The 22,636-nt window shown below is 53.2% G+C and overlaps 1 protein-coding gene across 8 annotated transcripts in view; it reads left to right on the forward strand.

The window, feature by feature from the left end:
* ARHGEF10L (Rho guanine nucleotide exchange factor 10 like) overlaps positions 1–22,636 on the forward strand; it is a 182,075-nt gene that overhangs the window by 54,820 nt on the left and 104,619 nt on the right. For all 8 annotated transcript variants that reach the window (XM_010373032.2, XM_030912690.1, XM_030912689.1 and 5 more), the window contains exons 2-4: positions 7,819–7,898; positions 15,606–15,791; positions 16,590–16,623. In XM_010373032.2, coding sequence (XP_010371334.1) covers positions 7,862–7,898; positions 15,606–15,791; positions 16,590–16,623 — 257 coding nt within the window. In that variant the 5' untranslated portion in view covers positions 7,819–7,861. The remainder of the gene's footprint in view (positions 1–7,818; positions 7,899–15,605; positions 15,792–16,589; positions 16,624–22,636) is intronic.

Genomic DNA, 22,636 nt, shown 5'->3' on the forward strand with positions numbered 1-22,636 from the left:
GGCCTGGCCTCAAGGTCAGCTCCTTCCCACAGAGACCTACTCCCAGGGCCCCCTCCCCAGTGCTCCCCACTCTTCCTGCCTGCGGATCCTCACCAGGGGCTCCCTAAGAGGTCAGTGAGGGAGAGCGGGTGCCACCGACTCTGGGCTCAGGACAGAGTCTCCATTGTCTGAGGCTCCAGCCATTGACCAAACTTGGCCCCTGCCCCAGCTAGGCAGGCCCCCTTCTCAGAGCCCCCCCCACCTCCCTGGTGAAGAGGAAAGGAAGTTGGAGTCACCCCCACCTCAGGAAGCCCTTTGAGTGTCCATCAGGTGGGCGAGGGAGGAGCTGGGGTGTGTGGTTCCTTGCCAGGTTCTGCAGCTCTGGCACCTGCATGGCTGAGGAGGGTCTGGGAGGACGTTCCCCGACCTACCCACTCCCCTACTCCCCTTTCCACCCTGGGCCTGGGATCAGCCTGAGGGTCCTGCCCTTTTGCTCCCAGGGGCTCAGTAGCTGTGTGGCCTTGGGGATGCCCCTCAGTCTCTGTCAGCCTTGTTTTCCTCATCTGCTGTGAGAATCAAATGAGATGCAAACTAAAATGTTCAGTATGGGGCCTGGTGCACACAGTGCTTGGAGGTGTCAGCTATTGTCATTTCAAATTTTGTGATCTCAGGCCTGCTGTTCTGGTGGAATACATTTGTCTTAGATTTAGTTTAGCAGTCTGTAAAATGAGAAAATGCTGTTGGTCCTCAGGGACTGGCAGGAACTCTGGAAGGAAACGGACATTCATTACAAACCTACCAGCATTGTCCAATGTCATCTTATTTACACCTGCACCTGACAGGTGAGTACAGGAGGCGCTGAGGGGTGCCTGCTTTGGAGCAGCGCTGCTGGAGAGCAGAGGATGAACGTTGTTTGGGCTGGCTTCATACTGAGGCCGGGTTCCTGTCCACGTACCTTATCCCTCCCTTCTGCCTGTGCCCCTCCTGCTATAGCTCCGCCTGTGTTTTCTTGAAGGCAGCTCCTCTCTCCCCGTGCCGGACTCTCCACCAGGTGGCCCTTTGATCTGAGAAGAGCTGTGGGCATCTTGCTGCCCTGCATGGGGGAGCCGTGGGCCCTCTTCTTGTCAGGAGGCCCCACCCGACTTCCTATTCCAGCTCCATTGTGCAGTTTGCATCCCCATCTCTTCCTTCTGGGCCCTGGGCTTTCAGGACAGGCAGAGGACACCAGGAGGGCTTGTACCACACCTTCCATCTGTTCTCCCCTCCTCTGGGCTGAAGCCCCACACAAGCAGCTCCCCCAGTCCAGGGATGTCCCAGCCTCATGGGTTCCTGGTCTATGCCCTTTGGTTCCATGCTGGGTGGGTCCCAAGCAAGGGAGGGTCACAAGCTGTTATCTAGTGTGTGCCCCGGGCCAATCCCAGTGCTACCCATGCTGAGATGGAAAGAAGCCCAGTGGCCCCAGAGAGGTCACAGGCTCTTAGGGAGGACAACAGTTATAATGGGGCTGTGCCTGCAGGCATGTATGTGTCCCAGCACCACCCATGCTCTTTGAAAAGAGCCTGTTGACCCCCTATCAGCTGCACCTCTGAGCCACTGTAGCAGAATCTCCGGGTATGAGCCTGGGACATAAGTATTTTTAAAAAGCTTCACAACTGGAAACCACTGTGTGAAATGGGTCTAAGGAAGCTTTGTAGAGGAGAAATGGGGCTGGATTTTGATGGCTGAATAGGAATTTGCTTGCTGGTTGTGAGAGAGAATTCCATGTGGAGGGAACAGACAGCTTAAGCAAAGTCCCGGAGATGTGAAACAGGTTGGGTGGCATGGTCATGGGGCTGAAAGCCATTCATGAGAGCCAGAGCAGAGTTCTAGTCCAGGCCCGGAGCTGCTGAGACCCGAGAGGTCAGTGGAGGGAACGAATCTTGGAGGGCCTTGCTTAGGACCCAGGCTCCATTCTGACAGTGATGGGGAAGAGTTTGAAGCAACAAGGTGATGTGGCAGGTGTGTTTGTGGAGTGTCTCTGTGGCAGCAGAGGTGGCAGGCGGGTTGGCCTAGCATGTGTCTAATGAGGCTGAAAGCCAGAGCGACCTCTCAGAGAACACAGCTACGTGGAGGAGCTCCGGTCCTGACCAGCCCAAGCACCTAGTCTTTCCCCCCATTCCCCACCTTCTTTCTCCTTCAGGAGGTGAACCCTGCAGAGGGCCTCCGAGGCCAGAGCTTGACAAGGTTGCCTGGGCCAGAACCGATTCTTGTTTCTCTCTGGGCAGGGCTGGGTGGCCGCTGCCCAGCTCAGCCCAGCAACCCAGTTGCTGCTTCCCCTGTTTCTGCCTGGACCTTGTTGGAGAGAAAGGCCGGCCTTCCCTGTCCTCAAGGCATGACTTGCTCAGCCTTCCAGACTTTCAGGGCCCCCAGGTGTTTTCTTCCTCCAGGCCTCATTCAGGTGGAAGAGGGATGGGGCAGCTTGATGGGTGAGGGATGGGAGATAGTCTTGGGGGGCCCAGCGTGAGACAGGGGCAGGCAGGAGGAGGGTTTCCTAGAGGGGCCTCTGGGCAGATGGTCTTTGAACGCTAGAGGGAGGGGAACTGATAAGCACTTTGACTGAATTAGCCAAGCTGGGAAGACACCTACTGTGATGGGCTGGGCAGCTGAGGGCAGCAGGAGGTGCCAGTGCTGGGCTGCTCTGGGTGGCCTGTCACTGAGCCTAACCTGCTCCGGGCCTCTGGTGGGCATACCCTGCAGTCAGGAGCTGGGGCCTCCCCTCTTCCTTGTCTGAGCGCTGCCTCCTCCTCAGCCATTCCACACAGCAGCAGGAAGGGGAGCTGTTCAGTGTCCACCTGTCCCTTGGGTTTGGCGGTCATTGTTAAAAAGGTGACCTCCAAGAGAAGACAATCTCCTATAACCCCACCCCCCAAACATAGCCTGGATAGGGTCCCCATCGTAACAGAGGTCCCTGTCTACCCAGAGCTTACTCCGTGCAGGGCACGGAGTGTAGAATTCGTCATACCCACTGCTGGGTCCTCATTTCATGAGCACAGGATGCTCAGGAGGCAGGTGCTGGTCTTACTCCCACCGTCCCAGTGAGAAAGGAATTAACTGCTGCTGTGGCAAGTGGCACAGCTGGGATTTGAACCTGAATCATCCTGGCACCAAATCCTATCCTCTAACCATGGCCTTCGCTGTCACCACCTGGAGAGTGACAGCGCTGTGGGCAGTGTCCTCCTCCTTTGGACTCAGTTTCCACTTCTGTAAAGCAAGAGCAAGAGCAACACCGCCATATTGGAGCTACTTTCTGGTTCTGACACGCCATGATGCTTATTAGTTCTCTTTTTAAAGATGAGAATGGGCCGCGTGTGGGTGGCTCATGCCTGTAATCCCAGCACTCTGGGAGGCCAAGGTGCGTGGATCACGAGGTCAGGAGATCGAGACCATCCTGGTTAACATGGTTCATGAAACCCTGTCTCTACTAGAAAATACAAAAAATTAGCCATGCTTGGTGGTGGGCGCCTGCAGTCCCAGCTACTCAGGAGGCTGAGGCAGGAGAATGGCGTGAACCTGGGACGCAGAGCTGGCAGTGAGCTGAGATCACGCCACTACACTCTAGCCTGGGCGACAGAGCACGACTCCATCTCAAAAAAAAAAAAAAAAAAAAGATGAGAATGGTTATTATTTATTTATTTTGAGACAGTCTTGCTCTGTCACCCAGGCTGGAGTGGCAGTGGTGCAGTCTTGGCTAACTGCAACCTCCACCTCCCAGGTTCAAGTGACTCTCCTGCCTCAGCTTCTCGAGTAGCTGGGACTACAGACATGCGCCACCATGCCCGTCTAATTTTTTGTATTTTTAGTAGAGATGGGGTTTCACCATATTGGCCAGGCTGGTTTCGAACTCCTGACCTCAAGTGATCTGCCTGCCCCAGCTTCCCAAAGTGCTGGGATTATAGGCGTGAGCCACCACGACCGGCCTGAAGTGGGTATTTTTTATTTTTTATTTATTTTTTATTTATTTATTTTTTTTTGTTGAGGCGGAGTCTCGCTCTGTCGCCCGGGCTGGAGTACTGTGGCCGGATCTCAGCTCACTGCAAGCTCCGCCTCCCGGGTTCACGCCATTCTCCTGCCTCAGCCTCCTGAGTAGCTGGGACTACAGGCGCCCGCCACCTCGCCCGGCTAGTTTTTTGTATTTTTAGTAGAGACGGGGTTTCACCGTATTAGCCAGGATGGTCTCCATCTCCTGACCTCGTGATCTGCCCGTCTCGGCCTCCCAAAGTGCTGGGATTACAGGCTTGAGCCACCGCGCCTGGCCGAAGTGGGTATTTTTTAATCCCCATTTTGCAGATGAGTAAACTGAGGTCCAGAGGTAGGATTAACTCATCCCAGGTCTCATACCTGCTGAGTGGAACCTTAGTGATATATATCGGGTACCTGAACTCTTTTCTAACCCCGTGAGGATCTGTAGTGGTGGCAGTGGGTTTCTGTGAGCCATCCCTACTCCCTTGTCCACATCCTTCTGAGACTAGCGGCCTGTGTGTGCAAAATGGTCGCCATAGGTCTATGAGTATGGGCAGGGCCTGTTGGCCTGTGTCCTTGTCCTGACACTTCAGAGCCCTGCATTAGTCTGTAGCAAACACCTTCCAGATTCCAGCCCCAAAGGCTAGGGAGGCAGTGTGATTAGAGAATTGAGATTAGGCTTTAGGGTCGGTGCTCGCTGGCTGGAATCCTAGTGTGGTCACCTTGTCCTCTTCCTTCTGTGACCTAGGGCAAATATTTGCTTCTCTGAGTTTCTGTTTCCTCATCCGTAAGCTGGGGTGTTATGAGAATTAGATGGAATAATGCTAATAAAATGTCAGGCTTCATACATGTTGTTATCTCTCTTCCTTTCTAGGGAAAGCCTTGCGCTTGGAGGGGAGGGCAGGAATCAGCCCCGAAGGGTGAAGAAAGGGGAGGACATTGGACTTTCTGTTCTGGGAGGGAAGGATCCTAGGTTTTGGCCCCAGGGTAAAGAAGCTGCCTCTTCTGTATCATCAAATTGTATTTAAGGAGCAATTTGGGCAGGAGGCTGGGCAAAGAGACTCCCTTTTCCCTTCTGTAAAATGGGTATAGGTCTTTCTGCCGCTTCCTTCCTGGAGCTCTTGGGGCACCAGAGCCCTCAGAGAAAGGCCGAGCAGACCTCAGGGGTTTTGAATGAGCCCACTGGGAGGGGGCTGTGTAGCAGGACAGCTGTACAGCTGTTGTTTGATCTTTCAAGTTGCAAGGGGGTTTGCAGACATATTAGTTTGCTTTCCAAAACCCTTTGCTGAAGTACCAGTTTAGTCCTGAGAGTTTTCAGTGTGGATCTAAAAGGCACAGTCACGCGCTTAGCAGAGAGTAACTGGTATCATCAGTCACAGTGAGAAATGCAGGCAGGCGTCGGGGTTCATGTCTGTGATCCCAGCACTTGGTGAGGTCAAGAATGGAGGATGGCTTGAGCCCAGGAGTTTGGGACCCGCCTGGGCAACAGGGTAAGACCCTATCTCTAGAAAAAATTTTAAAAAATTAGCCAGGCATGGTGGTGTGCACCTGTAGTCCCAGCTACTGGGGAGGCTGAGGCGAGAAGATCACTTGAGCCCAGGAGTTCTAGGTTGCAGTGAGCCGTGATTGTGCCATTGCACTCCAACCTGGGAAACAGAGACCAAAGCAGCCTCAGTACCTATCGATGGGGGCTATATAAATTAAACCCCCACCGAAAAAAAAACCCACCTACATCAAAGCAAAACCAAACCTATTGTGCAGCTGTTAAAAAAAGTGGCGTCCCAGCACTTTGGGAGGCCGAGACGGGCGGATCACGAGGTCAGGAGATCGAGACCATCCTGGCTAACACAGTGAAACCCCATCTCTACTTAAAAAAATACAAAAAACTAGCCAGGTGAGGTGGTGGGCGCCTGTAGTCCCAGCCACTCGGGAGGCTGAGGGAGGAGAATGGCATAAACCCGGGAGGCGGAGCTTGCAGTGAGCTGAGATCCGGCCACTGCACTCCAGCCTGGGCAACAGAGCGAGACTCCGTCTCAAAAAAAAAAAAAAAAAAAAAAAAAAAGTGGGATCAATTTCTATGTATTAGTAGTATTCTGAAATCATCACTGAGATTTAAATTAAAAAGGCAGTTGCAGCACAGTGGGTGCTGTGTGCTCCTTCTGTATGAAACAAGGCATATCTGCAGATATGCAAGTTGGCCCGTGCATGGGAAAGTTCTGGAAGGATTCTTGAGAAGTCGGTAACAGTCATCTCTTCTGAGGGACTGGGGGATTAGGGCAACCAGGATGGGAGGTAGACTAACTTTTTTTTTTTTTTTTTTAATTTTTTCATACAGAGTCTTGCTCTGTCTCCCAGACTGGAGTGCTGGAGTGCAGTGGCACGGTCTTGGCTCACTGTAACCTCCGCTTCCCACATTCAAGTGATTCTCTTGCCTCAGACTACTGAGTAACTGGGTTTAAAGGCATGTGCCACCACTTCCAGCTAATTTTTGTATTTTTAGTAGAGATGGAGTTTCACCATGTTGGCCAGGCTGGTCTCGAACTCCTAACCTGAAGTGATCTGCCCACCTTGGCCTCCCAAAGTGCTGAGATACAGGAGTGAGCCACCGCACCCAGCCTGGAGACTAACTTTTCATTGTCTACCTGTTGTATCGTTTGAGTCTTGAAAGGTGCTAGAGTGTAGTGGCTGCTTCTGAGCACAGACTCCAGAGCCCCATGGCCTGGGTTCGAACCCTGGCTCTTCCTACCTGTGTGATCTTGGGCAAGTTACTTAACCATTCTTGGTCTCATTTTCTCATTTATAATTTGGACTAATAGATGTTAATATTTGTAAAGTGCTTAAAATTATGTCTGAGATGTTGTTGGCAATGCAAGAATGTCTACTATTACTAATATTGCCATTAACCTGCATTTCATTTTTGTTTAGTAAGCCAGTTTAATAAAAATAAAGCCTTTAGGAATGGAAACGAAAACAGGAACACAGCCAGTTTGTGGCCTGGGCAGATTAGACCAGAGGGCTGGCTGCTTTCCCTCCAGGGTGCATTTCCTCCTCCACAGGATGTCTAGGAGGACAGCTCCCAGCGCACAATTGAAGGTGACAGTAGGGAGCTGGGGCAGGGTTGGCTCCAGGGCCCAGGAAGCCCACTGGAGGCGGAGGTGTCGGCCTCTTGGTTATGTGATCTCCCACTGTGAGGGGAGGGCGGTGCCACCTTGGGCCAGGAGGAACTGTGCCTCCACGCTGAGCATTTGGGATTCTGTCCCTGTCTTGCGCCATTGGCCTCTGGAGCCATTGCTTTCCTCACACTCATGTGCCAAGGCCAGGTTACCTCCTGCCTGCTGGTCAACCCATGGGGCGGGACAGGGAAAGGCAGAGTGAGAGTGGCCTTCAGCAGGGCCACAGGAAGGGACTGGCAGGAGCAGGCAGACCTAAGGGAGCGGAGCCCGTGCTTCCTGGGCAGCCAGGAGGAGGAAGTATCCAGCCCCATTTATGACAGTCAGGCATGATCTGATTCCTGGAAGGTGGGGGACTGAGCATGACCCTGGACTCTGGGGCCAGAGCTTCACCTGTAAGCTAGAGGGGATGAGGAGGGACACCCAGCAGGTCCCTTGGCACTGGCAACAGGAAGGTCTGTGGCTGCAGGGATTTGGGCTGCACAGCTGCTCGTGTTTCTATGGGTTAATGATTTATGAAGGGTGGAGGCTGGGGCCTTTCTGGGGCTGCCCAGAAATATCTGTCTGAGAGCCACCGGACTAAAGCACAGGGTGAGCCAGTGACTCGTCTCAGTGGCTGAAACTGCAGCCCTGACTCCAGCTAATGCAATTTCTGGTCTTCTTTCCACAGGTGTGTAGCTGGGACGGTGCTGGTCTGAGCTGGACCTTGTCTGATGGCTTCCTCCAACCCTCCTCCAGAGCCTGCCATAGGTACCGTACCCAGGGCTTCCTGTCCCTCTCGTTCCTTCTTAGAACGGGGCCGCAGGGGCTGGCAGAGGGCCTTGCTCTGGAGCAGCGTGGCGCCGGGTGGGAAGTCCGCTCTGCTGGCTGCTGGCCCTGCCTGGGCCGTGTCCTCTGCCTCATGTTCCTTGTCTACAAAATAGAAGTAACTTTCTGCTCACGGAGGAGGCTCTGGGCAAGGGTCAATCCTTTTCCTGTCTCCCTGAGATCCCCTGGAGAGGTGAACACATGGGGGTCTCAGGCTGAAGCTTATAAATCAGGGGTGAGGAACTGAGGTTGGGGGAGAGGGTTGCACCATAGGGTCAGGCCATCGAACAGTGGTAGCGTTGCCGTATTTAGTGAAAAAAAGAGAAAGTAAAAGAAAAATACAGCCAGGCATGGTGTCTCACGCCTGTAATCCCAGCACTTTGGGAGGCCGAGGCAGGCAGATCACTTGAGGTCACGAGTTTGAGACCATCCTGGCCAACATGGTAAAATCCCATCTCTACAAAAATACCAAAATTAGCTGGGTATGGTGTGGCACTTGTAATCTCAGCTGCTTGAGAGGCTGAGGCAGGAGAATTGCTTGAACCTGGGAGATGGAGGTTGCAGTGAGCTGAAATCACACCACTGCACTCCAGCCTTGGTGACAGAACAAGACTCTGTCTTGAAAAAATAAAAGAAAAATACATACTTATACTAACAAAATTATTCGTTGTTTATCTGAAATTCAAGTCTGTGTCCTGTATTTCATTTGGCAACCCTGGCACTGGGGCCTCAGATGCTGCAGGTGGAATCCAGGCCCCGCCTGGGAGGAACTGGACCCGGGGCTGTTTCACCCACAGCGGCAGCTTCCTGTCCTCTTGTACCACTATGAGAGAGGCAGAATTGCAGATGGTAACGAGCGAGGGCTTTGCAATCAGCCCAACCCTGCCACTTAGACTGCGGGGTTGGTTAAGTGACATGTTGTCTCTGTGGCTTAGTTTCATCATCAGTAAACATGGGGACAATGACACCCTCTCCCGGGCTGTTGCAAGGTTTAAATATCTGTCAGGCATGGGCATGGGGTAATCAATTGCTCACGGATGGAAGTGCTCATTATCGTGGGTGTTGGCAGGACAGACAGCATGTGCCCGCACCCCTGGGAGAGCCAAATGATGCATCTCCTCTTCCCTGAGCCTCGGGGTTCTTCTGGGGTGCGGGGTGGGGAGCAGCACAGCAGACCTGTCTTCTCTGTGGCGACGGGTGGCTTCCCACGGTCCCCTGCCTCCTGGACTCGCTTGTATTGGTTCTCACAAGGACCCGGTGTGTCCAGGAACATCAGAGGCATGAGTGACTAGCTCTGGCTGCACCACCCATGCAGGCGGTTAGGAAGGGCTTCCTGCAGCTCTCAGTTGGGCGGGGCTGGGCCTCCTGAGTTTTCCTTCTGATAAGGAGCAATGCTTGATTGCCTGGGGGGAAGATAGAAGGGGACCTAGGGGCAAGCACATCTCACCTCCCAATTCACAATGGGGACTTGGGTTCCAGCACGCATGGCCATGGCCTTGCCCCATCCTGCCCCTGCTGCCATGGGCATCTGTTCCCTTTCCCCTCCCCACCAAGAGGCCTGAACCTGAACATGGGGAATGAGAAAAAAAATGTATGACTAAGTCAATTCTGTTCTGTTCAGCAAACATTTGACAAATATTTATTGTTCCAGCTCTTTCTAATATTGCTGGCTAGTATCATGTGGGTGAACCCAGCTCTTTACCATTTTCTCATTCTCTGAGAGCTTCCCATTACCTTCCCAAACTAAATTCAAATTCCTGAGTAGGGGATTCCCGCACGCCCCTAGTTAGCTGCCGAGTGACCTTCTTCATCCTTGAGTGTGTCTTCAGCGCCCCGGGGCTCTTGGTGTTTCTTCTCTGTCTTTGCTGTGGCCTCTGCCCGGAATCCACGCTCTAGTCAGAGCCTGTCAGGCCTTTCCTCATCCTTTAAGGCTCAGTGCAAGGGCAGCCTCATCCTCGAAGCCCTTCCTGAAGCCCCAGAGAGCCCCAGCCCCTTTCTCTTGGCACCGTCTCAGTCTCTGAGATTTTAGGTTTTCTCCTGCTGGCTCTGTACTGCCAGCCTCACACTGAACTCGAGAGGGGAGCTCACAGTCCACCCCCGGACCCCAGGACTGTGTCTTGCCTCTCATTCCCTCTCCCTGCCCACTGGATGCTGGGAGCTGCTCACTGCATGCATGCGTAACTGAAGCTATTTGTACTCTTTTTTTTTCTTTGAGATGGAGTCTTGCTCTTTTGCCCAGCCTGGAGGGCAGTGGCGCGATCTTGACTCACTGCAAGCTCCGCCTCCTGGGTTCACGCCATTCTCCTGCCTCAGCCTCCCAAGTAGCTGGGACTTACAGGTGCCCGCCACCGTGCCCGCCACCGTGCCCGGCTAATTTTTTGTATTTTTAGTAGAGATGGGGTTTCACCATGTTAGCCAAGATGGTCTCGATCTCCTGACCTCATGATCAGCCCGCCTCGGCCTCCCAAAGTGCTAGGATTACAGGCATGAACCATCACGCCCAGCCGCTATTTGTACTCTTAAAGGGAGGAGGTGTAGGCCAGGTACAGTGGCTCACGCCTGTAATCCTAGCACTTTGGGAAGCCTTGCTTGAGCTCAGGAGTTTGAGACCAGTCTGGACAACACAGTGAAGCCCTGTCTCTACAAAAAAATGCAAAAAAAAAAAAAAAAAAAAAAAAAAAAAAATTAGCTGGGCGTGGTGGCGCATACCTATAGTTCCAGCTACCTGGGAGGCTGAGGTGGGAGGATCACTTGAGCCCAGGAAGTCGAGGCTGCAGTGAGCCATGATCATGCCACTGTCCTCCAGCCTGGGTGACAGAGAGAGAGGAGGTGTAGGAGTGACCTGAGTCCCTAGACATGGCTGGGGGCAGGGTTGCCTGAGGCTGGGCCTGGCCTGTGAGTTGGAGAGGACTGCCCTTCTCACCCAGCAGCAGGGACTGGGCTATGACAAGGCTGAAATCATAATAATAACAGTGATAATGGTGTTAATAATATGATAGTGATGATATAACGATGGTGATAATGATAAGCAGAATCATCATCGTAAGAATAGCTAACATTTGGTGAGCACACACCCTGCACCAGGTGCTTTATTTATGTTCATTCATTCCATTCTCCCAACAACCCTGTGAGGTAGTTGCTATTATTGTCCTCATTTTACAGATCAGGAAACTGGGAGGGGGTCAAATAACCCGACACTCATCCAGCTGGTACCTGGGTGAGCTGGAGTCTGAGCTGAACTCAGGTGGTCTGACTCTAAAACCTTAGTCACTGCAGTGACACCATCCACTTATAAAGGGAGACCCCACCCCCACTCCCTGCCCAGCAGATTCACTCGGGCAAGGACCGGGGGTGCTGAGAGGCTAAGAAAGCCCGGTACAAGTCAGGATGAGCCTGTATCTGGTACCCCCAAAATAGTGGGTGGGGACTTTGTGGTCATTTATTCCAGAATTTAAACAAATTTTTTTGAGACAGGATTTTGCTCTGTTACCCAGGCTGGAGTACAGTGGTGTGATCGTGGCTCACTGCAGCCTTGAACTCCTGCTTCAGCCTCTGGAGTAGCTGAGACTGTAGGCACACACCACCATACCCAGCTGATTTAAAAATTATTTAAACATTTTTACTTTTGTTTATTTTTTTGAGACAGAGTCTCGTTTTGTCACCCGGGCTGGGGTGCAGTGGCACAATCATGGCTCGCTGCAGCCTTGAACTCCTGGCTTCAAGCGATCCCACCACCTCAGCCTCCCAAGTAGCTGGGACTACAGGTGTATGCCACCACACCCGGCTAATTGTCTCATTTTTAGTAGAGACAAGGTCTCACCATGTTACCTGGGGTGGTCACAAGCTTTTGAACTGAAGCCATCCTCCCGCCCCAGGCACCCAAACCCAAAGTGCTGGGATTACAGGTGTGAGCCACAGCACCCAGCCTATGTTTTAAACTTTGAAAATTGCCACCCATAGACATGACAACAGAGGTGCGTGTGTGTGTGTGTTTCGTAAACACTTATCATGTGCCTACTATATGTTGGACATTGCACTAGATGCTGAGGATGCAACAGCAAACAAAACAGACAAAAATACCTGCCCTCGTGAAGCTTATATTTGAGTAGAGGAGAGCGACATCAACATAAATAGCATATAGCATCATATGCTGACAACAGCCATAGAGAAAGGTAAAGTAGGCAGGACAAACTGGGAGTCTCAGCAGGTCTCTGCGGCAGCGTGCAGTAGAGATGCCACAACATGCAGAGAGGTGATGTGCAGTAAAGACCTGAAAGAGAGGAGAGCAGAAGATACTCGTGGGAAGAACGTGCTAGGCCCTGGGGCCGCAAGTGCAAAGGTCCTGAGGCAGGGGCACGCCTGGCACATTTGTGGTGCAGGAAGGAGATCAATGTGACTGGAGTGGAGGGAGCAAGGGATGAGCAGAAGATTCTTTGTACATATGTACGTGTGCGTGTACATACACACCCACACACGCACATACACCCACATACACCCACACACACCTATACACACCTCCCCACCCCCACACACCCACCCACACACCTCCCCACACCCCCCCACACCCACTCACACCGACACCCCCACACACCCACACCACACACCCACACCCCCCACACACACCCACACACATGCCCCCACACACCCCCCACACACACCCACACACCCACACACACCCATACACACCCACACATACCCACACACCCACACACACCCACACACCCACACACACCCATACACACCCCCCCACACACCCACACCCCCCACACACACCCACACACTCACACACACCCATATGCCCACACACATGCCCCCACACACACCCACACACATGCCCCCACACACCCCCCACACACACCCACCCACACACACCCCCCACACACACCCACACACCCACACACACCCATACACCCCACACACACACCCACACACCCACACACACCCCCACACACACCCACACACCCACACACCCACACACACCCACACACCCACACACACCCATACACCCCACACACACACCCACACACCCACACACACCCATACACACCCACACATACCCCTACCCAATGTGTATATGTAACTGAAACAGAAGTGACAAAACCAATATCGAAATTATACCAAGGTGAATTCATTAGTATCACAATACATTATTTTTTAAACATCTGAAATAATTCAATACCAAATGTATTTCATTTGGTATTATAATATCAAAAAGAACACCCCATATGATTTTACTAATATTAGAATGCAATGTTTAGAAACATCTGAAACAAGCAATCCAAACACCTAATGAAATCCTGATTGGGAATCCCCTGATTGAACTTATGAGCTACCAGGGGTTGGGAACTGCATCTGAAAACCACAGATCCAGCTCCCACCCAAGCCCTTTATGTCAGCACAGGGCAGAATGTCTGAGGGCTTAGTAGAAGGGTGTGGAGGGTGAACGGAGCTGGGTTCCAATCCATGCCATCCTCTTAGCTGCTGACTGTGGGCACATTGCTTTGCCTGTGTCTCTGGGGTCTTGGGTAACTGGAGGTGATCCTGAGGCTGGATGAGGAAACTGCCCGGGGCACAGCTCAGGCTCTCTCAGGTCTTGTTTCTTGACACCTGGGGAAGGAGTTGGCTCTATAGGCCACATCGCTGCCCAGAGTCCACCCCTGCTGACCTGGTCTGTGGGATCCCCAAAGCCCCAGGAGGAGCAGGTGTGTCTCCTCCGTGGCCTCAGAGGAAGTTGGGTACTTCTCACTGTGGGTAGGGAGGGCGTGCTCTGGGCTTCCATTGCAGTTGAGCAGCTGAAGAAGGGGTTTCCTACATCTACCCCCAAAATATTATGTTTTGGGAACCTCCAGGTCATTATAGGGGAGTGACTGGATTTTTCTAGTCCAAGAGACTGTTGGAATCAGATATGTCCATCCGTTCGTCTGTTCATCTGCTGGCCCATCTGTCTATTTCTCTGTTCCAGCCACCTCCTCACCCATCACTCATCCATCCGTCTAATGTTTATTGAGCATTTGCTAGGGCTGGGTCCACAGACCCATGGACTAGAAAATCCTGTTTGTCCTCAAGGATCTGAGGCTGGGAGGGGAACAGTAATTGCAACAGCTGTTATTGTCATAATCCTTACATATACAGGCACTGTGCTGAGGGCTATACCTACCCCAGTGGTTCTGATAATGGTGATTTTGCCCTCCAGGGGGACATATGGCAATGTCTGGAGACATTTTTGGTTGTCACAGCTGGAGGGTCCCCCTGGCCTGTAGGGTGTTGAAGGTAGGGATGCTGCTAATCGTCCTACAGTGCACAAGACAGCCCCCCTCCCCACCCACAAAAAGAATTATCCAGTCCCAAATGTCAGTAGTACCAAGGCTGAGAAACCCTAAGCTGCACCTCGGTTGATGTTCATGTCAGCCTTATGGGGAAAGTGCTGTTTCTATTCTCCAGTTTGCAGAGGAAACCAAGATTCAGAGAGGCAAAGTGACTTGCTCAGAACCACACAGCTAGCAGGGAGCTCAGACACGGCCATGTGAGCACAGAGCTCATGCCTAAGCTGTGTGGCATGTGCCACAAGAGGACTGCTTAGGGTGGTCAGCTTGGCAGATGTTTAAAAACAGAACCAAACTGCCTGTTGGTTTTGCAGAGGGTTTGCATAGTAGGGGATGGAGTTACTGAACTCCTGAGGTTCCGTTCAGCCCAGAGTTTAGGAAGGAAGTCTTCTAGGAAGAGGACTGGGGAAGCTCCATGTGGTGAAATGGCTGGAAATGGCTTCTTGTGCTCTCTGGGGTAGAGAATTCATCCCTTAACTCATTTAACAAAAGCGGCTGAGCTCCTGGTCTGGGTCAGTCCAGGACCCACAGTCGAGGGGACAGGCAGGTGACATGTCTGCTCTCAGGGATCCAAGCTTGGTGGGGAGTACAAACAAGGGGCAGGGGCAGAGAAGGAGAGGCCACGCCTCCTGTAGTAGGGTAGGAGCGGAGGGTTTCTCTGCTTGAGCTGAGCTTCAATGGGTGAGGAGGACAGGAGTTCATAGTCATGGAGGGGATTCCCCAGGAGGGGAAAAGCAGGGGTTGAGGCCTAGCGAGCTGACCTCCATGCTGGGAGCTCGATGCTTTCTCCTGCCCCAGCCAGTCTGTGCCCTAGTACCTGCAAGCAGGCTGCCTCCAAGTCCAGGCATTCCTAGGCAGCTGTGTTTCATGCTGCTGCACATACCAAATAAAGTGCAGTGGGAAGGATGCACCTGTCTGTGCTCGTTTGCACACACAAAACACACAGACAAATCAACACAGAAACATACGATAAGCTTGTGCTCATGCATAAACACACATTTAAAAAGACCCCTTGCTCACAAAACAGGGAAACAGGAAATAAGAAGAGGAAAGATATACACTGAAGTACTGAGGTGCAGAGGCTCGCCCTGGGAGCACACTCCCTTCCCTCCCTCAACTGCCACTTGCTTAGAGACCTAACCCAACCCCCTCCCCTCAGCCTTACCAGCACTGTAGCGCCATGTGGCTTGAGTTTGATGGCTCTCATTCCCTGGCTCAGACCTGAAGTGCTCACCCAGTTCCAGCCCATGCCCATCTACCCCAGCCATCTCTCCATTGACCCAACTTCGGAGATCCTGCAGCCTGGCCAACTCCTCCTCTCTTCCAGGAGATCAGCTGGTTCCAGGAGCCCCAGGCCCCTCCTCGGAGGCAGAGGACGACCCAGGAGAGGCCTTTGAGTTTGACGACAGTGATGATGAAGAGGACACCAGCACAGCCCTGGGAGTCCCTAGCCTTGCTCCTGAGAGGGACACAGACCCCCCACTGATCCACTTGGACTCCATTCCTGTCACTGGTAAGATGTTTCTGGGAACTTCCGTTCCTGGGGCTACAGGGAGCATAGAGAACTGAGCGGAAGCTCCAGGCTCTCAGGGATGCCTGGTGGCCCCTCCGCTGTCCCCAGAAAGCAGGAAGGGAAAAGCCAGTGGGAAGAAGCTGCAGTCTATGGCTTCCCTTGGGAATTTGAAATTCCTAGCATTCCTGCAACATCTGGTGCACTTTGGCATATTGTAAATGGAAGTGGTTGGCCTGAATTTTGCTTTGGAGACAGTTGCTGCCCAAAGCTCGTGTCTCTGAAGTCCTCCCTGCAGCTTCTCCTAAAGAATCCACACCAGCCAGAAGAGCAGCCTCCCAGAGGTCCCCTCTCCTGTCTGCCTTGGGGAGCTGGCAACCCTGGGGGGCAGGAGGGCCCTGCTAAGCTGGTGTTAAATGGCAGCTTCTGGGCTCTTAGAGTCTGTTATCCAAGAGAGAATCTGGGGACCCGACCAGCTGGAACTTCCTGCAGGCTTGGGGACAGCGGGCTCCTGGAGCAGCTGGGGGTGGAGGGCAGGCCCAGAGCAGGCGGGGCGGCTGCCACGAGTTCTGGCTGGAGTTGGGAAGTGGGCCATGGGGTGGGTGGGGGTGGTGCAGGCCAGGTAGGGGAGCTGATGACTGAGCCAGGGCTGGGGGAGGGAGGCGGGGCTCAGCAGGCACCCAGGCTGGCCAGGCCCTGTCTGCGGCGCCCCTGGGGAGGCTGGGAAAGGGGCGGGGAAGGCCTGAGTGCTTGGGGCCAGCCTCTGGCCTGACAGGCTCTCTGTCTGCTCCTCTTTTGCAGACCCAGACCCAGCGGCTGCTCCACCCAGCACAGAGTAAGTGAACCTGGCTCCTTTGCTTTGGCGGTTGGAAACGGAGACACCGGGCAGGGGGTGGGGATGGGGTGGAGCTGAGGCCCAGAGGACCCGACTTGGCTTTAGCTAAGGAGGAAAGCATTTCATTGAGGCCCTGTGCCCTGGGGGAAGAGGTCAGTTCCAGAAACTCATGGTACTTTTTCCTTTACTTTGCCCACAAGCCTCTGAAACAGCAGGAGGCAGGCCTGGCTCCAAACCCTGCCTGTGTCCCTTGCTAGCTGTGTAGCCTTGGAGGAGTCACAGAAACTCTCCAAGTGTCAGTCTGTTCGCTGGTGAAAGGGAAACAATGAGAGCACCCCCTCTGTTGGGTTCGTCTTGAAGAAGCGAACAGCTATGTGGTGCTCAGTGTGTGTGCGAGTGAGTGTGTGTGTGTGTGTAGTGGGGGGGTACTGGGGGTGTTTGAGGGTGGGGGGATGCAGCCCATTGTAATTATTTTTGCAGTTGCCATTTGTCTTGCTAATATTCCCATTCCTATATCAGTTGCTGTTAGGGACCCTGCCCTCTGTGCCTGCGAGCCTGTCAGAGGCAGTGTAGCCTAGTGGTTAGGAGCCTGGATGTTGGGGTGAGGGCCTGCGTCTTGTCTGTGGCCCCCACACTGGCCATAGGTCCTCTTGTCAGTCAAGTCCCCCTTTGGTTTTCTCATCTGTAAAAACGGGCCATTGGGTAAGATGCTCAACCTCATGGTAGGTGCTTAATCAAGGCATTTGCTTTTTATCACAGTTCTTCGTCTTCTGCAAGTCACGTCTGGGTTGGAAGGGTAATTGGGCAACTGGGGGTGGTGGGAGCTGAGGCCTCTCAGGACCGGGTGCTTAGAGCCTCCTTGTCTAAGCAGTGGAGGGGTCTAGGCTCCAAATGAATGGCCCAAGCATCTGGAACCCTGAGTTTAAATCCTGACTACCCTGGTGAGGGGAGGCATGTTTGAGCCCTGCTTTGTCTTCCTGGGGTGCCCCAAACTGAGCAAGAGGGGCTAATTCTCAGGCAGGTGTCACCCAGCGGGAGGTTTCAGAGATGCAGGTTGCAGGCCCAGGCCCCTGGAGAAGTCCTTCATGTGCTCATTTGCTGTCCAGAGTGGGTGGACTCGGGGAGGGTTTCTGCTGAGCTTGCTGCTATGTAATTAAGGTCAGAATTAGGGGCCAGCCGCTCCTCCCTGATTAGGGACCTGAAATGAATCAGCAGCCATTCGTCCTGCACCTGGGCTGGGAAGGGCCGTGATGGCTGCAATCTTCCAAGGATTTAAATCTCCAGGGTGGGCCAGGAGTGAAGTTGCGGAGAAACTCAGTCTGGTGGGAGATGCGGATGCGTCAGAGTGGGACAGAGATGGATGCCCAGGGAGCTGGGACACTGACTAGAGGGGAGCAAGGGTGGGGCCATCAGAGAAGACTCCTGGGCCAGGTCCTGGCTCAGCAAGTGAGTGGAAATTCTCCATTCAGGATGGCAGAGGGGCAGGGGGAGTGCCCACGGAGGAAGCCCCTGAACAGAGGCACAGGGTTGGCACACAGGGTGGTCAGCACACTGGCTTCCTTCAAGCTACCTTCCTGGAGACCCCAGGAGGCCAGGTGCTTGGCCACCGTGCTTCCGTGCCTCCAGGTGCTCATGCCCTGGTCCCTGATGAGAGGGTGTGGCTGGCTTCATAGGAATGATCTGATTGTGTGTTCCTTTTTTGAGGTAAGATTTTTGCCCACTCAGAGATGATCTCTGAGCTCTTGGGAGAGTGGCATCTAAGCAGTTGGTGGAATGTTCCATAGGTCCCTCGTGGGAAGCCTTGTGCGGCAGTGCCAGGCGCGTGATTCCTGGTGAGGTCCCTTCCCTTGATATGAGAGCAGAGCAAAGAGAGCCTCCTCTTCGCTCCCCCAGCATGGAGATCTTGTGAGGGAAGAGGGGTGTGCTGGTCTCTTCACCAGCAGTTACCTCTATGGCGACAGGGACTTTTTGATTTTTTGGAGGGGGATGTTTTGTTTGTTGCCGAACCTCATGGCTTAGCACAGTGGTAGGCACCGGCTGAGTACCAAAGATGTCCCCTTGTTGAACGAATGATGGACAGAAGGACAAGAGGGTCTGTGTCTCCATGGAAGCAAGGAGAAAACTAACAGCATGTCAGGCTGGGTGAAGTGGCTCATGCCTGTAATCCCAGCACTTTGGGAGGTCAAGGTGGGTGGACCACTGAGGTCAGGAGTTCAAGACCCAGCCTGTACAACATGGCGAAACCCTATCTCTACTAAAAATACAAAAATTAGCCGGGCCTGGTGGCGGGTGCCTATAATTCCAGCTACTGGGGAGGCTGAGGCAGGAGAATCGCTTGAACCTGTGAGGTGGAGGTTGCAGTGAGGGGAGATTGTGCCATTTCACTCCACCCTGTGTGACAAAGGGAGATTCTGTCTCAAAAACAAACAAAACCTATAAAAAAATACCAGCCCACCCCCCAACCTCCAAACAAATGGCATGTCAATAGGGTTTCTATTGGATTCTGACTCTGGCACCTGCAGGGGCCAAGACTGAGGCCAGGGGAGAGAAGCACGGTGTGGTTGCGTGGCCCAAGGCCACATAGCTAGAGTCACCTGACCTCACTGGTGTTGATGGTGCTGTGCTGAGCCACAGGCTGTGCTAAGTGCTCTGTGTATATTATCTCTTTTTGCTGTTGTTTGAGACAGGGTCTCACTCTGTTGCCCAGGCTGGAGTGCAGTGGTGTGATCACAGCTCACTGCAGCCTCGACCTTCCAGGCTTGAGCGATTCTCCTGCCTTAGCCTCCCAAGAAGCCGGGATTACAGGCATGTGCCACCACGCCTGGCTAATTTTTTTTTTTTTTTTTTTTTTTTCTGAGACAGTTTTGCTCTTGTTGCCCAGGCTCGAGTGCAATGGCGCCATCTTGGCTCACTGCAACCTTTGCCTCCTGGGTTCAAGCGATTCTCCTGCCTCAGCCTCCTGAGTAGCTGGGATTACAGGCGTGCACCACCATGCTAAACTAATTTTTTGTATTTTTAGTAGAGATGGGGTTTCATCATGTTGGCCAGGCTGGTCTCGAGCTCCTGACCTCAGGTGATCCATCTACCTTGACCTCCCAAAGTGCAAGGATTATAGGTGTGAGCCACCGCGCCCAGGCTAATTTTCATTTTTTTTTGTAGAGGTGGAGGTCTCACTCTGTTGCCCAGGCTGGTCTTGAACTCCTGGGCTCAAGCAATCCTCCTGCCTTGGTCTCCCAAAGTGCTGGAATTACAGACATGAACCACTGCATCTGGCCCATATTATCTTATTACTTATACTCCTAGGAGCCCTAGAAGTCGGGGACTATTGAACATGCCCATTTTGCAGATGAAGCAGCTGAGGCTTGGCAAACTGAAATAATTTACCCAAATCTCATGGAACTAGTAAATGGCAGGGCTGGGACTAGGCCTGTCTGCCCTCAAAGCTGTCTACTGAGGGCTGCAGGGTTTGCTTCTCCGGGTGGATTCTGAAGCATGTGCACTCATGTCCACCCTGAGCTCTTGCTGGGGAAGTCGTGGTTGAAAGAGTAGCCCTGAGTACCCAGCAGTGCCCGGGAAACGTGAGCACTGCAGATCACTGGCTTCCTGTGTTTTTCCTGGACTCAGGCCTGCACCCCTCGCCTCTGAGTGTAATAGCCCCATGGACTCCGGCCCCCTCTGGAGTTGTTTGCTTTTCCTGTTTAGTTTTGCCTTTATCCCCCTGTGACCTCCACACTTTTCGGTGGGTCAGCGTTTTGGCTCCTAGCCCTGGTCGCGGGGATTCTCGTGGGCTCCCTATAGGTACCTGGCCTACCCCTTCCTGGGCTTTTCTGGATAAGATGAATGTACTGCCTATTGGCCAGTGTCTATTACTGGAGCCTAGAGCCAGGGAAAGGGATGGGGCAGCCGGATTCTGGGAGAGGACAGGGAGACCCATCCTCCCTGGATGTATCAGGGACTGAGAGGATCAGGCCAAGAGGAGACCAGGCTCAACGAAGCAGTGTTGGCACAGGATGGAAACAGGGCGCTGGTGGCCTGTGTCTTCTGAGACTGCTGGGTGTGGGGGACATAGGGGCTCTTGGGAAGGGCAGGTCAGCAAGGCGGGAGTGGGTCCGCAGTATCTGGAGGAAATCTTCAAGGTTTTCCAGATTGCCGCAGACCTAGTGTGGAGTTGCTTGGAATCCTGGACTTCTCCTTACATGCGCTGTTTCCCAAATCTGGAGCATTTGAGCCTCCTGTGTCCTGTCCCACAGGGTCCATGCAGGATGTGAGGCCTGGCAGATACCGGCTTTCCACCCATGGAGTCCCTCATGGGAGGGTTATGGGGACCAGGTCCTTCTTTGCATTAAAAATCTTTCTCTGAAGGTCCCTTGCCAAATCCCTAAACTGGAAAAGCTGGTTTTTGTGTTTTCTTTCCTTCTTTTCCTCCTCTGAGGGTGGAAACAAGGGCTCCCGGTTTCCAATCAGAGCCAGGACCTTTGGATGCCAGGCTCTTTGAGGACCCACACAGACTCTTCGTTGAAAAAGGCACATGCAGGGTAACTGGTTGGCGTGTCTCTTCATGGTATAAACATGCCTTCGAGGAATCCTGTGACGTCCCTCCCTGTATCCCTGCAGCGGTAGGACTCTGCCTCACTTGATTTTTATCCCAGTGCCTGGCACAGAGATGGTGCAACAATACTAAGCCTACATGTGCACGGACTTTACAGTTTACATCTTATTTTGATTCTTACAACTGGGAGGCAGAATCACGGCCCTTCCACCCCTTGGAGATTTCCCCGTCCACATCCCCAGCACCTGTGAATCTGTGACATTGTGTGGCAAAGGGACTTGGCAGATGTGATTAAGTGAGGGATTTTGAGATGGGGAGATGACCTTGGGTTATCCGTAGGCCCAGTGTCACCGCAAGGGTTGTGACAAGAGGGAGGCAGGAGGGCCAGAGTCAGAGAGAGGTGGGAAGATGCTACGCTGCTGGCCTTGGAAATGGAGGACGGGATTGTGATCAAGGAATGCATGTGGCTTCTGGAGGCTGGAAAACATGGGGGATGGCTTCTCCTCTGGAGCCGCCCTGCTGAAACCTCGCTTTTAGCGAGAGCACAGCCCTGCCGAAACCTTGCTTTTAAATCTGCGAACCCCTTGATGGCCTGCTGACCTCCACACCTGTGAGAATAGATTTGTGTTGTAGGTCACTAAGTTCATGGTCACCTGTTACAGCAGCCATAGGAAACGAACACAACAGCCCCGGAGGAGGAAATTATCATGGGCGCCATTTTGCAGACCCGGGAGAGGGTGTTACTTGTCTGTGGGGCTGGGCTGGCAGGCGTGGTGCTTGGGCTCAAAGCCTCAGGCCAGGGGCTCTGATTGCTCTTCCTCTGTGGCCCTCTCTGTGCATCTAGGATGGTGCTCTGCTGACTGGCTGGGATTCCCCTGCCCTTCCCTTGCATCTTCCTGTCCTTCCCCCAGCACCTCTTTACTGAGTGACTGCGATGGGGGCCGACATGCTTTGCCAGGCTGTGTTATTTTTACGTGCCTGTGTGTGTTTGGCTCTAGGGCCAGATCATAATGGCCTGGATGTACCCAGCACTTCTTACATGCTGGGCTCTGAGAGCTTTCCCTCCCCAGTGCCATTCGTCCTTGCAACACTCTCACAGGACAGGCGCTGTTATAATCTGCATCCTAGAGATGCGGGAACTGGCACAGAGAGGACATGACATCAGCCCAAGATCACAGAGAAAGATGGGCAGAGCCAGAGATAATCCCAGCTGGCTTCCACAACCTGTGGTCTAACCCCTCTGGTGCTGCCGTCTCCCACACAGAGCTGGTTTGGATCCCGCCTGCCCTACACGTTAGCTGCATGACCCAGGATGTGCTCTTTGGCTTCTCTGCCTAACCCTCAGTTTCTTTTCTTTTCTTTTCTTTCTGTTTTTTTTTTTTTTTGAGACGGAGTCTCTGTTGCCCAGGATGGAGTGCAGTGGTGTGATCTCAGCTCACTCTAACCTCTGCTTTGCCCTCTGGG

This window comes from Rhinopithecus roxellana, chromosome 12 (genome assembly GCF_007565055.1).
Source record: "Rhinopithecus roxellana isolate Shanxi Qingling chromosome 12, ASM756505v1, whole genome shotgun sequence".
NCBI lineage: Eukaryota > Metazoa > Chordata > Mammalia > Primates > Cercopithecidae > Rhinopithecus > Rhinopithecus roxellana.